General features: G+C 39.3%; 2 protein-coding genes across 2 annotated transcripts; both read right to left on the minus strand.

The window, feature by feature from the left end:
- Window positions 1–2441: 2441 nt before the first annotated feature.
- LOC109059150 (protein lin-7 homolog B) lies at window positions 2442–7155 on the minus strand. Its single transcript, XM_019076346.2, has 6 exons — window positions 6910–7155; window positions 6224–6342; window positions 4940–5011; window positions 4644–4853; window positions 4356–4519; window positions 2442–3165 (listed from the first exon to the last, which is right to left on the minus strand). Exons 1-6 carry the CDS (start codon window positions 6983–6985, stop codon window positions 3144–3146), a joined length of 663 nt encoding a protein of 220 aa, XP_018931891.2. The 5' UTR covers window positions 6986–7155; the 3' UTR covers window positions 2442–3143.
- Window positions 7156–7265: 110 nt separating this feature from the next.
- On the minus strand, window positions 7266–15759 carry LOC109059121 (U1 small nuclear ribonucleoprotein 70 kDa-like). Its single transcript, XM_042720282.1, has 10 exons — window positions 15581–15759; window positions 14903–15056; window positions 14648–14710; window positions 14330–14384; window positions 14176–14240; window positions 14024–14086; window positions 13858–13939; window positions 9927–10028; window positions 9532–9631; window positions 7266–8906 (listed from the first exon to the last, which is right to left on the minus strand). The coding sequence occupies exons 2-10, from the start codon at window positions 15047–15049 to the stop codon at window positions 8102–8104; spliced, it is 1482 nt and encodes a 493-aa protein (XP_042576216.1). The 5' UTR covers window positions 15050–15056; window positions 15581–15759; the 3' UTR covers window positions 7266–8101.
- Window positions 15760–16749: the final 990 nt, after the last annotated feature.

Genomic DNA, 16749 nt, shown 5'->3' on the forward strand with positions numbered 1-16749 from the left:
TTACACTCTTCTGTATCAGCCGTGCCACAAGGATACGTTTTTAATGTGTATTTACGCTTTGGTTTGAAAGCAAACAGCGCATCGGCACAGCGCGGCTGACACAGAAGTGCGTCTGCAGCTCAGAATTGCCAAAATGGCGCTACGCTGATTTGGAGAGACAAAAAGTATTGTCGTCGCTTCATAACGGTACGGTTGAATCACTGATGGCAGATGGAGTATTCTGACGATGCTTTTCATATTTTCCTGGACCTTGACACTGTTATTTATTTAGCAGACTATGGGACAGTCAAAACCCCCCCTTTTTCTCCCAAAAAATATAAAAAAGTGTTCCGAAGACGAATGAAGCTTTTACAGGTTTGGAATGACATGGGGGTAATTGATTAATGACAAAATTTTCACTTTGGGATGGAGTATCCTTTTAAGTTCATTAGTGAACATTAACAATAACATTCTTACATTTCTAGCTATGTGAATATATATTAACTAATGATCTGTTAAGCATTATATAATGTTTTTTAATGATTTATAAATGAAAGTTATTATAAAGTGTTACCATGAAATTTTTTTTTTTCAGTGGTTATGACAACTATTTGGTTAACAAAGTAATCAAAATAACGTTTGTGTTTTGCAGAAGAAAGTAAGTCATGTAAGTTTGGAAAGACATGAGGGTGAGTAAATTATGACAGAAATATAATTTTTGGGTGAACTATCCCTTTAGGTTCAATCGACAGCATTTGTGGCATAAGGTTTATTACTGAAAAAATGATTTATCCCTCATTCTCAATTTTTGGGATTTTATGGATGAATTTTTATAAAAGTACTTACATTTATTGGCCTGTTAGATGTGCAAGATGTATATCATGTGGCTATACTTTTAAAACGGTGAGTATTTTAAGGTTTACAGACTGTTCCATGTCACTTTCATTGTAAGTGCCACAGATTTAGTTTTTTTCTGAAGAAAAGAATGGACAAGTAGAAATTTTTCCCTTAGCCTACAATGTTCAGCCTCTTTATCTCACCTGCATCATGCTAAAGTGTTCAGCCGGAGGCTCACGTGCTGCCAATTGACCTCTGTAGTGGTCCTGCATTTCACCGATAAGATTAGAGGCCACTCTCACTGTTGGCCAGTCTCTCTGCAGAGGATCAAACAGACACATATGGATGATGAACAAAAAGACATTTAGTTCCAAAACCTACCAAAATCTCCAAAGACACACACACATCTCACCCTGTGGGCCAGCTCGCTAAAGAAGTGTGTGGTCCAGTGCTCAGGAGCTTTAGAGTGGATTTCATTGTACAGAGATCCATTCAGTGGCTTTCTGTCATGCACAGTGTGCGAGGTGAATGAGAAGTGAGCAGAGGCAGGACCTTTGTTCTGACGCTGGAGGACTGGAGGAAGAGGGGCATTCTGGGGCAGTGACAAGAAGGTAGTTGAAGGTATCTATAGTTTGACATCTTGCTTCTTCGGTTCTTTACCATTAGGCCAGTCAACAAGAAAGGTTAATGTATAGGACACTTTAAACCTGAGTTTTATGATGTTATTAACATACTAACAAGGTCTTCCATATATGCTGTACATAACATGGCATAAAAGCTCTAAATATGAACATCAAAAACACAATATTATCTATAGTTTCTGATAATGCCTAACTCTACAACCACTGTTTTCCTTGGCATCCTTCAGACAGACTAAACTCTTCGTTAAGTTATTTTGTTCAGTTTCATTTTCGGTCAAAAAAGTTGATAGAATAGCAAGCTGCCAGCTTAACTGTAGTAGCAACTCCTCTTGTAACTAGGGTTACCATGATTTTTGTAAAAGTTAATGCCAACTTTGGTTGGTAACCAAGTTTGATGTTTCTCGTGCCTACCTAACTTACCTTGCAAGTTTTAAAGTAAAACGGAAAAGGTTGCAGATGCGTGTGTCCAGTGGTTGTGCTGATTTGGACATTTCGTCTCTGGTTATCCATTTGCTTCATACACTCCCTCGCAAAAAAATGAAAATAAACAACCAGATAGATACAGGAACTCCTTTCTGTCGAGAATTAGACAAGCGAAATATCACTGATAAGACCCTTTACGTGTTTAGTCATAGATAATGCTGCCTCCTTTTACAATTTCTTTTTCTTTTCATTTGTAAAGTGAAAGTGGTTGTATTAGGGCCATTCACATTAGAGAGGAACTTAATAAAATCTATCAAAACAAGTCCTAGACCAGTCAAATTTAACTCCAAAAATCAAAAGAAAGACAGTACATTGTGATATTTTCATGACAATTAAATTCTAATAAACCATAATGCACAACAAATGCTCACTCTCATTATTACAAAAAGATTACAAATAAAAGGTATATGGTAAATTATTAAAATAGCTATGATGTTTTGTCAAAACTTTGGTGATCATGGTAAATGTTTTTAATCTGTGGGCATAAATTAACTCAGACTATTAAATTACATTGTTGGTTTTAATGTATGAATAAATGTATAAAACTCAAAAATTCAAGGATTGAACATAGGCACTATGACTGGCAGCACAAAGCCACTCATAGCAGCACAATGTCGTGACTACCCTTTTTGAGTATGGTATGCTTTGTAGGAACAATCTGTTCATTCAGGAAGTGTCTTCTGCAATAACAGTGTTTGTGTACTCCTGATTTAGTTCACACAGAGCAGAACACATAATACAAGAATACTTACAGAAATGGAATGCATAGCTTTAACTCTGTAGTCAATGCATGTTTTCTGAAACACAGACTCAATACGTTCATGAATGAATAATGGTCTAAGTAGGAGCCATCATGCCATTCAGTTCAGCAATAATCCTACGGCAAAAGAGACAAAGTCCTATAAGTACACACACTGTGTATTTGCACTAGCCAGTTCTCTTCTGTGCTAACAGACACACACAACCCCCGAGAACATCACAGGGTGCAGGGTCCACCTAAGAACACAGATGCACTATACAGTCTCTCCCCCTGCATGGCCAGGGAAAATAGTATATTTGAGGTCTACATGTTTTGAGATCATTCCACTAACATATAAATAGCTAAGGGTAGTCTACACTGATCTCCTCTGGGTCTTCTGTCATCCTATAGGAGCAGAGAGGGTGGGAGAATGGATCAGAAGGTCAGTCAGAGGTTGAGACTGGTTATCCCCTGGACTCCAAAGACCTGTCGGTGAAAACACAGTGATAGACGAAATGTCAAAATACAGATAGGCTACTAGCGCATTCAGTAGAATATGGCATTGTTCATTAAAGACATTTGAAGGGATAGTTCACCCAAACCTGTAAAACCTTTGATCATCTTCGGAACACAAATTAAGAGATTTCTGATGAAATCCTAGAGCTTTCTGACCCTCCATAGACAGCAATTCAACTACCACATTCAAGGCCCAGAAATGTAGAAAGGACATCGATATAATAGTCAATGTGACACCAGGGATTCAACTGTAATTTTATGAAGCTACGAGAATACTTCAACAACCACTTCAATCAACAATTTCTTCTCTTCTGTGTCAGTCGACACACGTTCATGAGAGTACCACTATGTATACGTGCACATTCTCATAGCTTCATAACATTACAGTTGAACCACTGATGTCACATGGACTATTATATCGATGTCTTTACTATGTTTCTGGGCCATAAAACATTTCAGTTGTGTTGCCATCAAAAATATCTAAATTTGTGTTCCAAAGCCCCGCAAACTGAGGAGAGCCAGAGCCCCACCCCCACATCATGTACAAAATATCTAAATTTGTGTTCCAAAGATGAACGCAAGGTCTTACGGGTTTGGACATTTATGGAACCCGTCTCACTCGAAAGCCCTCTCTGCATTGCTAACAGTTTAATACTTGAGGGTGAGTAATTAATGACAGAATTTTCATTTTTTTGGTGAACTATCCCTTTAACATGAAAATTACATTGTTATTTTATTTATTTTAACAGTTTGTTGAACACACTGTCTACTGTAATAAACAAAATAATTGTTGTGAGATACACTACCATTCAGTAAGATCTGAGGGAAATGAGTGCTTTTATTCAGCAAGGATGTTTTAAATTTCAAATGGATCAAAAGTTACAGAAAAGTCATTTATGTTACAAAAGATTTCTATTTCAAATAAATGCTGTTCTTTTGTACTATTCATCAAAGAATCCTAAAACTGTATCACATTTTCTGCAAAAAATATTAAATATAAAAAATATTAAAAAAAACAACTAACAAAAACAAAACCCTAGAATAAATGCTATGTTGCTGGCGTGTCTTATGATGAATGATGGGCTAAAAGAGATGATGAGAAAAGGAAAGAAAAACAGAGAAAAGGTATGAAAAGAAAAGAACGTAAGAGCCACACTCACGAGTAGCTGGTATGTTGCTGGCGTCTCCTGGCACTCCTCATCTTCTCAAATCTGGCTTCCATCTCTTCTAGGACCTTAGGTGTGTAACGCACCACCAGCTTCACTGAACCCTGCGCTGCCTTTAGCAGCTCTACAGCTTTCTCATGATGTTCTCCCTCCACACTCTACACACAAGGAAGGACATTTTGACATCTGTTATTCTGGCAAACCACAGCTCCTCAAATCAAGCTCATGGTCACACACAGAAATATAAATTATACAACTCAAAATCCTACTGTCCCAACATACCACTCCATTAACAGAGAGCAGCTGGTCTCCTCTCTTCAGACCACCCTGTCGGTCAGCAACACCCCCTGGGATGACCCTGGAGATGTAGATGGGAGAGTTTTGTTCTTTTCCACCCATGATGTTGAACCCAAGCCCCTCGTCTGTTTTAGGGAGTTCGACCACTCTTGGGTGTGCATGGCCTTCACTGGCTGCGAACGCTGCTACTGTGGCCTGGAAAAACGACACCCAAGAAGTGTTTTCTTCAGTATATAATCATCCTTGATCAATATAGTGGCAATATTTTGGTAAAAAGTTACCTTTGCAGTGGCTTGTGCTCGGACCTCTTGCCCACCTACAATGTCCAATGTATCATAAAGCTGCTCATAGACTAAAAAAGGGACAGTTATTTCAATTTTTTTGTAGTTTAGTTAGTTTTTAACATTTTATAATTAATAAGATTAACAAATACTATCACATTACACAATGTTTTGCAGATCATTGATTAATATACATTCAAATACCAGAAATGTCCTGAAACTTTGAGTCATATTTTCAAGCGCATGCATAATTCAGTTAACACAAACTGCTGATGTCTTTTAAACAATAATAATGTTCATTACTGACTTCATATGAAATGATAATGTACAATCTGTTGGTCATTATTGCAAAATATAGCCCTGTAGTATCACACAAGAACTTAAAAAAAAATTATTAAATATTTAAAATTACTTTTTTCTTTTAAATTCTCTAGTAAATATTTTAACTTTTTTTTTTCTTTTAAATGTTTTCCGACGTGGACAAGTGTTAACTTTTATAAAGAATTTCTCTTTGGATTTGAGACTTTAGCAAAGTCACAATCAAGCGTCCTTATGTTTAAAGGGGTCATATGATGCTGCTAAAAAGAACATTATTTAAAGTGATTAAATGTTTCCTTATGGGGTTAAAGGTAAAAAAACATTTTTTTTCCACATACTGTGCATTATTGTTTCTCCTCTATGCCCTGCCTCCTGAAACGCGTAGATTTTTCACAAGGTTCATCGTTCTGAAAAGCAAGGTGTGCTGTGATTGGCCAGCTATCCAGCGCATTGTGATTGGCCGAATGCCTCAAGCGTGTGATGGAAATGTTACACCTCTTAACATATTGTGATGCCTTGTCCGGCAGGATCAATGAGACAAACATAAAACCCATTATAAACATGATATAAACATGATTTCTAGTCGTGTTTTCTTTTGGAAGACAAACAAAGTAGTTTTGCTTTCGCAGTGAAACACACAGTGTCTATACGACATGGCGGCGGCAACAACAATACTACAATGAGAATACTAGGTACGCCTTCTTTCTTTGCGTGAACATCTGGGCGGTGTTATGCAAATCTTCCCACATACTGATGTAGAGATGTGGGGGCATGTTTGAATGAGCCGTTTCGGGGGGGCGTGGACAAGTGTTAACTTTTATAAAGAATATCTCTTTGGATTTGAGACTTTAGTCTTTGCAACTTCACAGATCTTCTTTATTCACCAAGAGCTTGTAACACTCCAAAGAGAAAGGAAAATTTAAATCGCATCATATGACCTCTTTAAAGGAGTGAGGCATCCTTTACCTCTCGGATGGCAGCACAGAACTTGCTCTGTAAAACTCTCTGTAGAGCCTGGAGTTTGGGAGGCGGAAGTTCACCGCTTCTTTGAAGCCTGTCCAGCAATTCTATCACTCTGCAAACATCTGGCAGAAGATACAACATAACAGAAATATACATTTAAAAAAAAACTGAGTATAGATAGATGGATGGATGGGTGAATGGATAGATACAATTCTGGAATTATTTCTTTATTTTTCGAAGCAACATGGTTCAAGTCATTAGGTTAGTTTTATTATTAAATACTTTGCTTGAAAAGTAGTAAAAAGACATTGTCTAATTCAATAACTAAGTAGATCATCTGGTTTTCTCAAGCCAAATAAAAGGGACTACGTAAATATTGTCAGCACCGATGCTGATGAACATCTAAAGTAGGACAAAAAAATAAAAAAAATAAAATAAAAAAATCTGAAAAATATGCAGAATTACTTACTATCCTGTTTTGTTTTGTTCTCAATGAAATTCAAGTATAATACAAACACAAGCACTCCCTACCGGGGACATCCATTCAGTCACATCGTGGGCACTATATGCCCCACTCAGTGCGTGTGAAGACACAGAGAGCCCGTCAGTTCATTGGTAAGGCTATATCTACCAGTCTGAGTATTTCCAAACAGCTCTCGCGTCTGTGGGGACACAATGAAATAAACTACCTCTTTCCAAGCAGAGCGGTTCCGTCATCGCCGCCATGTCCAGCTCTTTCCCCGTATGATAATACGATGACATCATGAAGACCGTCTGCTGCAGTGCACTGAACCGTTTTCAACCTTCTTTCACCAGAGCTAGAAGTTTAATATACAAGATATTGTTTCGAAGCTAACAGAAAGGGTTTTCAATTGTAAAAACCAAGTCTTAAGCGGGTTCGCAGTGAGATGCGCGAGGAGCGAGCCACTTACTGAATGACGCAATACAGTACGTCAGAGGCGCGAGCTCGTTATTGCAGCCTAGTGGCTGATCTATCCGCATCGTTTACAAGGCAAGACTTTAGAAGTAATCAAGACAACAATAATTTGGCAATAAAAAGCGTTTATTCAAGAATGAAAAGCAGAACCAATACGATCAGAGACACAAACTCAAAAAAAAAGAAAAAATTAAGAGCGATTTTTCTGAACCCACTGCAGACATTCCTATTTAAAAAACACATTTGTGTCAATGTTTGCTGCCTTTGTTACTTCAGTAAAATTAGGGGTCAATGTACAATTTGCAAACGATCCATATATTGAACCAAATATAAAACAAAATGTACAAGACAAAAGATAGAGGAAAAAATTAAGTTACAGAGAAATGGGGACAGATATAAAAGGAACGTTGTACAAATAACGTTTCAAACCATCAAGCAAATACTCCTGTAACCAACAAACATCTATGAAAATGGACATATGGTACTAAACCCCTATCATCTGACAGTTACCCATCTTTTACTGAATAAACTACACTGTAATAAAACAGTGCCTCCGTCAGGAGATCTCTTCCTAGCAATGCAGTCCCTTGATGATGAGTTGATGTCAGGGAATTCAAATGTATAATAAGGCTGGTTATTTAGTGAAGTTTAAGCAAACAAAAGCCCCACAAATAAAATAGCTGGGCTCAAAAAAAAAAAAAAAAAAAAAAAAAAAGCTCACAGTTTAACTACATAATCTTTTTATTTTAACAAAAGGATGCTTCTTACCAGGGAGGCACTAAGCTCTCTCCGTGATATCTGTTGGTAGTACAGTATAATACTTACACACTGTGGACATAGTGCAAGCAAAGGGTGGAGGCATTAAATAATGGTTGAGGATGTTTGTGAATCCAAGCAACATTATAACTGGACGACCTTGGATCATTCACACAATGGTGGCACGTTTAGTACTCATCGCCCTGGGCCTCCATCCTGTATCCGTTCTCATTGGAGGCATAGCCCTCTCCTGACTGCATGGAATCCTGATCCATCATCCTCATCCCATCCTGTGAACCTTCTTCTGATTGTGGCGGCAACTGCTCTTCTCCCTCTTCACCTCCGTTACCCAAACCCTCCTGATCTGCTGAGGAGGACACGTGTCTGTCTTCCCTACGGTCCCCACGGTCCCGATCGCCCCGGTCCCGCTTGTGTTCACGATCTCTATCCCTGTCTCGCCTTCTTTCCCGATCTCTGTCTCTATCTTTATCTCTGTGGCTGCGCTTCCTGTCACGGTCTCTCTCCCTGTCTTTGTCTCGATCTCGTCCTCTCTCCTCTCCTTCAGGCCCTCCGTCCTCCCCTCGTCCTGGCTCACCACCCAAGGGGTCCTCTATACCCCTATCTCCCCCTTCGGGCATCATGCCATCACCTAGCCCGCCCATGCCTTCCTCTCCTCCATCTGCACCCTTCCCTCTCTCTCTGTCTCTCTTTCTATCCCTGCTCCTGCTTCTCCTCTTGCGGTCTCTTTCTCTGTCTCGGTCTTTACTCTTCTCTCGGCTGTCTCCGGCAACACCTCGGTCTCTTTCCCTTTCTCGGCGCCGGCTGCCACCTCCTGCCTCCTCCCCTGGAGTCGCAAGGACCCTCTCACGCTCACGAGATCTGGTGCGCCTCCGTCTCTCTCGAGATCGTGAACGGCGGCGCTCAACACCACGGTCCCTGTCTCTGTCTCGTTCCCGACTGCGATCCCTGCGTTCACGATCCCGATCGCGGTCACTGCGGGATAAGAGACAACAGAGGTCAGGATTGGAAGACTGAAATGTACCTACTTAAAGGGAAAGTCCACCCAAAAATAACCCGTAAGACCTTCGTTCATCTTCGGAACACAAATTAAGCTATTTTTGATTAAATCCAAGAGCTTTCTGGCCCTGGATAGACAGCAATGCAATTCAAACATTCAAGACCCAGAAAGGTAGTAAGGACATTGTTAAAATAGTCCGTGTCACATCAGTGGTTCAACTGTAATGTTATGAAGCTACGAGAATGCTTCTTGTTAATGCGCAATAGAGACTGACACGGAAGAGAAGAAATTGTTGAACAAAGTCGTCACTTTTGTTTTCTTTGCCCACAAAAAGTATTCTCATTGCTTCATAACAATATGGTTGAACCACTGATGTCACATGGACTAATTGAATGACGTCCTCATCTTTCTGGGCCTTGAACGTGGTAGTTGCTTTGCTGTCTAGGCAGCTCTCAAATTTCATCAAAAATCTTAATTTGTGTTTTGAAGATGAACAAAGGTCTTACGGGTTAGGAATGACATAAGGGCGAGTAATTGATTACATTTTTTTTTTTTGGCTGATCCAGCCCTTTAAAATTAATAATGCCCTACTCAACTTACCTTCCAATTGGTCGGTCATCATAGCGGGAAGTGTCGTCTCTGCCAGAGTGCTTTATGTTGACATCTGCCCCTCCTCGCCTTGTACCACCAAGACCTCCACCTGGACAGTGAAATAAAAGCACATTGAAGACCTCCCGTCTTTGGGCAATTCTGGCCCTGGAGATCCACTGTCCTTTAGAACTTTGCTCTAGAACAGGAGTGTCCAATCCTGCTCCTAGAAGGCCACTTTCCTGAAAGACCAGCTAATAAGTATCTTCTGGATTAACAGAAACAAACAAAAAAAATTGGGGTAGGCTGGAGCCAAACTCTACAGGACATTGGGCCCCCAGGAGCAGAAATAGACACACAAGGCCTCGAAAAGAGCACTTGATTAGAAGAGAACAAGAAATGCTCACCAAGTCTCCGGGGGTGCCATCCTTTGACCGTTCGTCCTCTTTCAACATCAACAAGCACTCTACGTCCATCAATCTTTTTGCCATCTGCGTGCTTATAGGCAGCTAGAGGAGTTGATAGACAAGCAGTAGAAAAGAGGAGATGGAGGGATGAAGGGAATAAGGAGAATACAGAGAAAGAAAGAGGTGGAATATGAGAAACAAGAATACACAAAACAGCATTTCCTGCTACATACCTTGAATTTGGGAAGAACTCCGTTCAAACATGTTAAGCTATTTAAAGGCACATGCTTACCTCTGAATGGATAAGCCACCAGAAACTAGATAAACTGACAATGTTGCCATCCATTTAAACAAAAAAAAAAAAAAATCGACCTCACGTTTAGTTAATGATTACACACTTGGACTGAGGCACACCAACAAATATTACAAAAACAGCTCTATTAAAAGCTGGACAGTAGTGACTAATAGTTCATGATTTTGATTATAAATTTAATAAAGACTGCATACCTTGAAATAATATCAAAGCACAATGCTTTGAAAACAACTGTATTTGAATTCACATGATTAATGTACTACATTTAAGGAATATTTCAAGTTTCTTAATTCCTTAAACTCAAGCATAACGCATTGGGGAATGCGAGAATGCTCTAAATATGCTCTGAAATTCCAAATCCAGACATCATTTGACAAAGTCCAAAGACACTAAAACATGTGCTTCGAAAAGCGTTGTAAAATACAGGGGGGAAAAGCCATTTCTCTGGTATTCAAAAAGAAAAAAGGATCGTCTGAGTATTACAGAACTTAAGTGATGCAAATAAGAATTGTAATCAACAGCTTGGACCACACAAGTCATCTCCAAAGTTAGGGTGATCCTCATTAACTGCCCATTAATGCCATTTTACTCATTAAATCTTGAAAAAAAAAAAGGCACTTAGTGAACACAGTTAAGCTAAAAGCCACACTCTCCATTCTCCAAAATCTTTCAGAAACATTCAATCACACTCACACAATTTCTATGAGCAAAGGCAACATTCACACGCACATCATGACAAACTAAAGGAGAAAAAAGAAAACATTCTGGCAGAACTTTACTTTTAGATTCTATATTATAAATAATGGATTTGCTAGAATTACTGCTTTTAAATAGGTTACAAAATTCTCACACTTCAATATTGCCAATACCTTTGGTCCCTTTCCTTCTGCTGGTCCAAGATAAAAGTCTAAGCCCTGAAGAATTTGGTCATTATCTTAGTGTTACCACATTACCTGGAGATGCTATCTTACCATAATACCTGGCCAAGGATGGAAGTCCTTGATGGAAAACCCCACGGAAATGTAGCCTGGTGATTCCAGCTGCCTTGAATCAAAACGTCCTTCAGTACATTTTTTTTTTTTAATACCAAAACTGGACAACCTTGAATCAAGGAATTGATCCAATCCTTCAACAAGCGATACGATGAAATCCACGAAGCTACTCTGGTCTGCACTGTCGATGACGTTCAGTTGAAACCCATTATGAGGGCCTTACCAACAAACCCTCAAGTTCTTTCGCACACACCTCTCCTTACATCTCAACTAGAGGGCCTTACCAACAACCCTCCGACTACCATACCAGACTAGAGGGGCTTACCAAACACCCTCAAGGCACCTACCCAACGAGGGCCTTACCATCCACCCTCATTTTTAGCAGTTAACAGAGGGCCTTACCACAACCCTCTCCTTCCTAACCAATAAGAGGGGCTTACCAACCACCCTCATATCCGTAAAATCTCTCATAGTCTTGACGACATCTACCTCGCAAGTGACATTTAAAAAGATCTCCCACAATGCTTTAAATGTTTTAAATCTAAAATTTAGAAAAATATGAAGAAATAAATGGTATGTACCCTTAACATTTGTGTTAAGGGAAGTAAAAATGTAAATTCCATTTTACTGGTTGCACCCATGTTGTATTTTTAGCCCACTTGAAGTTGTATTAGATAAAGATTTAAACAGCTTATTTGTACACATAGGAAAGGTTACTCTCCATGCAGTTCCTCGCTTCTCATCCTAAATGGGAATTTTAGATTTATGGATTAAGTCTCTCATAGAAGAATTCTGGGACTGAATTTAACCACTAAAAATTCAAGTGAATCCATGACAACAAGAATCTTTAAATGTAATTGGGTTCCGTGCAGTGATCTGAATATCCAATGCCCTTGGTTAATCTATTCTATTAAAGCAAATTCCAAACATTCTGGTGCATATTATGCCTATACACAATCATCATTACCAATTAAGTGTCAATTGTGCAATCTTTTACATAATAAAATAGAGTTATGGTCCTGGCCTTTAATATATATTAACGCTTAGCAATATAAAAACAGCTGTAGTAATGATGTGAAATATGCATTCACATTATTACTGTGCAACACAAATGTAGATACATTTTTTGTTGTTGCAGAGTAAGTGTTTTATGGTGCAGTCACAATTTCTTGAGAAAAAAGAACCATTGTGTATTGTCAATAGCTATACATGAACCACAGGTCACACAGAAGTCACTTTCAAACTAAGCAGCTTTCTGCTGGTCAACGCGCAAATTTACGAGACCAACTTGAACCCGTAGTGAACTCTGCGGGGAAATCTTTTGCCTTCCTGAAATACAAAATTCCTAATTGGATTTCTTTTAAAATGACAAGCTTGCCAAAACTGCCTTCACCAAACAGCAAATGTGACTGCACCTTTATGTCAGGTATTATATATCAGGCAAATAACTTTGCTTAATAAAAACGAAATCTATTCTGCAAGCTTTAAAAATATAATACCAAATCAAGATCAGCTTTCAATTTAACATAATTTGGCAACTTTGCGCCGCATGCATCGTTGCAATACATCCAACAGGTTCTCTTTACTGCACCACTCTGTTTCAAATGCAACGGTCCTACAGTCTAAATCTTGCAGAGTACAACCACATTAGTAGTAGTATGATGGCTTTAATAGAAGAGATTAATGGCAGGCTCAAACTCACTACAACGGGCCCAAGCCACACTCAATGACAACTGGAGGCCCTATGTTTAGCCCTAAAATGGGGCAGTGATTTGGTACACCTAACCTAGAATTAGATGAGGGGTGTAAAGAAATCTTACCCATCATACAAACCCATCATACCAACCATATACTGAGCTGTGGTAGTAGGGTGTAGATGTATCAAAACCATCATCAAGATCTGCAAGCCAGCTCTGGCCAATAGCCATCAGAGATAGGCGGCTGCAGTAGCAATGAGAACAACACACAATTAATAGAAAGCATTGACTCGCTCCGCAACACTTCAATCATGAACGCCCCTGTGTGAACGGAGTTATAAAAGCCTTGATATTAACGACTAATTGTGCACCAGACATGAACAGGTGTGTAAGTATATGGGTCACCTTTTTCACTACAGATGGCCTTAGCCTTTAGCTTACCATCACCGCTCCGGCCGGAAACACACTGCTATGTCACACTGCCTAAACATTACAGAGATGCCATAAAGTGGCAACATTCATCAGAATGTGTGTTGGGCTAACGCACAGCCACACGCCACGTTTCCCCCACATGTGCTTCACCGTCACACTCACACATACACACGGGGGTAAAAACAGGAATATACTACGAACACAGACATAAAAGGGTTGACAGACGGTCATACAAGCACACAAACAAATGGAGTTTTATAACGTGACAGAGTTACACATTCTCATATACAAGTTATAAATATTGAGTGGTTGGCTACACCTAAATATGTGGTCATTTCAGGAAAAAAAAAATAGAGCAGATGAACTATGACCAACATACTTTGTTGCTTTAAAATAAAATATGAATTAATAGTTTTCATGGAAAAAAAAAAAAGAATGAATGATTCATTGTAGTAACAGAGGAATTTAAAGAAGAACGAGAAGTCTTGGTCACTCACAGTGCATGTCTCTCTCGTGTTCGTACTCAATGAACGCATAGCCTCTTGGTTTTCCAGTTTTCTTGTTGTACACAATATAGATCTAATAAAACCAAATAAATTCGGGGATTAGTCTGCAGGATAGCAAATAGATAGAACTACTATCTACTAGTTTAGTACAACTCACCCGTTTGATAGGACCATAAACTTCAAACTCGCGGCGTAGTTTGGATTCTGTGGTGTCATAATTCTGCATGAACAGGAAAAAAAGGGTAAGATGTGCATTTTCAAGACAATTTCTAAACATTCAGATTCTTTTCAGTGGACAAAAATACTCACGATTCGAGCCACAAACAAGGTCTTAAACGCGTCTCCTTGAGCATTAGGATCATTGTGTGGGTCCCCTGTGGGAATACAAGAAATATTGTTTAGGGTTTTATAAGTGCGTGTGGTACTAAGTTTGGTTCACTTAGTAATGAGTTCAGATACATACATAGCTTCAGTTCTGTTTCCACCACAACTTGCCTCCTTTCCATCTTCTCCCTTCTCTGCAATTCAAATCACAATAGACCATATTACAACAACAAAACAAAAAAAAGTTTCCCATGACATTATCTCTCATGGAACACATGAAAAGTGTACTTAAAAGATTATACTACTCACAGAATCACTTTAAGACGGCAAATTTATTAAAAAATCTTAAAAATACTCTGTTCTGTCATCTTGAACTCCCTGAATAAATGCCCGTCAACAAGCTTTACTCCATTCAGCATGAGACACCACGAGTAAACTTCAGTCAACACCGGCTCACCTTTCTCTCCATCCTCTCCTCCCGCGTCTCTGCTCTTGTGGGTGGTGGAGCATCTCTGGGGTCCTAACCAACAGTGGGGAACAAAACATCATTATATAACAATACTACATAACACTGACCAAAATATATTTTATAATTTGCATCATGCGTGCAACACTCTTATGATCAAAGACTTGATCTGTAATCTTCTTTTAAATCAGTCTTTAAAAAAAAAATCTATAAATTAATCTTTTAAATAAAATATGGCAAAAGCACCTCGAAATGCCGGATGAAAGGAGCAATCCCGCAGTAGGGCTGGTTGTGATGCTTCTCGTGGGGAAGCTTCTCCAGCTGAGGCAGGAACGGAATCGGGTCCCGCGGGGCAAACAATGCCAACAGGTTCGGGGGGAGAAACTGAGTCATTGTTCACCTAGGAACGAGACACTGAAATGCATTAATTCATAACCCAGGACAACCTTTAACATATACCCCAAATACCGTATCAAACACGGTGGGTTAATGATCAATAAAACGAGATTTCAAGGAGACCACAGCAGGGACATTGATGTTGGGAAACTTAACCTGAGGAGGGAACTTTTAGTGTTTTTCACATCCAAGCATGTCCAGTATCTGCATCAGTAAAGTAACACCCCTTAACTTCAACACTTTTCGGGAAGCTAGCAGCTAGCGGTGCTTGCTACCTCGATTAGCTTCTTGCAAACAAACAATGCTGTAATCGCACTGCATTATTGATTAAACAATCCGCGTTTCCACTATTCTGCCTATTATAGTAAACAAATCGCAACGCTTCACGAAAGTAATGGAAGTGCACGTCCTGTAACACACGTGTAAATCAAAACCCGAGGTTAGGGTCAGCTCTAGTAGTTCAGTTTGTACTGATCTGATCAGAGATCGCCAACATTTCCTCAGCGGCCTCCTCCTACAGTCAGTTACCTCAGCTTCTCATTCGGTTCCGACGAAACCTCCGAGTTCAGCGCAGAAACCCCTCCGCGTCCGTCTGTGGGAACTCTTCGTGCGTGAACTTCTGAAATCCCTTTAGTATTTTGTGTGTATTTCGGCCCACACACAAAACCCAACGTGTATCCTCACCAAGCTGAAGCTGAACGAGCCGTCTCAAAACTTAAAAAGGCCCGAAAACCAAAATCCAATCTTACAATCTACTACACTCGTACACTTGAGCTCTACTTTAGCTTTACGTCGTGGTTACGTATTACAAAATAAAAGCTTTGACTAGAAGTTGCCCGCCTTCAGATCCCTCTGAATTTCAGCTGTGTCCGAGACCGCTCCCTATCCACTAGATAGTGCACTATATCGGGTGTCAGCCATTTTGTAGTGCTGTCCAAATTCCGAGAGAACGACTTCATTCCCTACATTCTTCCACTACTTTTTACCCACAAAACATCCATATACATAGCTCACAAGCCCACTAATACATAAAAAAATCCATATACAACCCTAACTCACTAAATAATAAATAAATAGTGTATGGCAGCTGAGTGGACTATATCAGAAAGGAGTGAACGAATAAGTGAACGGATTCGGACGTGAGACTTTGCAAAAACATCTTCGTCACATTTACATTTTTTTGGTACCATATTTCAGAAAATAACATTCATTGCAATAAAACTCAAAATTACTTTATATTGTAATTATACATACCTCGGCGTCAGCTTTGTGGTTTCCATTTCATAAACTCACATAAGCACGTTCATAATTTTATGTATTGGTATATTATTAATTTGTTTTGTGATTCTTTTATGTTCATAAACATTATACACTATTAAAATACTAAGAACAAAAATAAACTCACATAAGCACGTTCATAATTTTATGTATTGATTATTGTTAGTATCCTGACGCTCTCCGAGGAGCGGTTTCTTCCACTTTTACCTTTTGTTCGGTCCACTAGCTCAGAGAGGATAACACTTGGTCGTAGAGCGCCCAGCAGCCATCAGGCGACCGTGAAAGGTAATTTGTTTTACACGTTTTCGTATCAGCATGAAACAAATACGTCTTAACAACGATGCCACCTCAGTAGATTAGTAAAATAATAAACAGAGTTATTGCGAACATTTTTAAATTAGCCACCGAATTATCATTTT

This window comes from Cyprinus carpio, chromosome B3 (assembly GCF_018340385.1).
Source record: "Cyprinus carpio isolate SPL01 chromosome B3, ASM1834038v1, whole genome shotgun sequence".
NCBI lineage: Eukaryota > Metazoa > Chordata > Actinopteri > Cypriniformes > Cyprinidae > Cyprinus > Cyprinus carpio.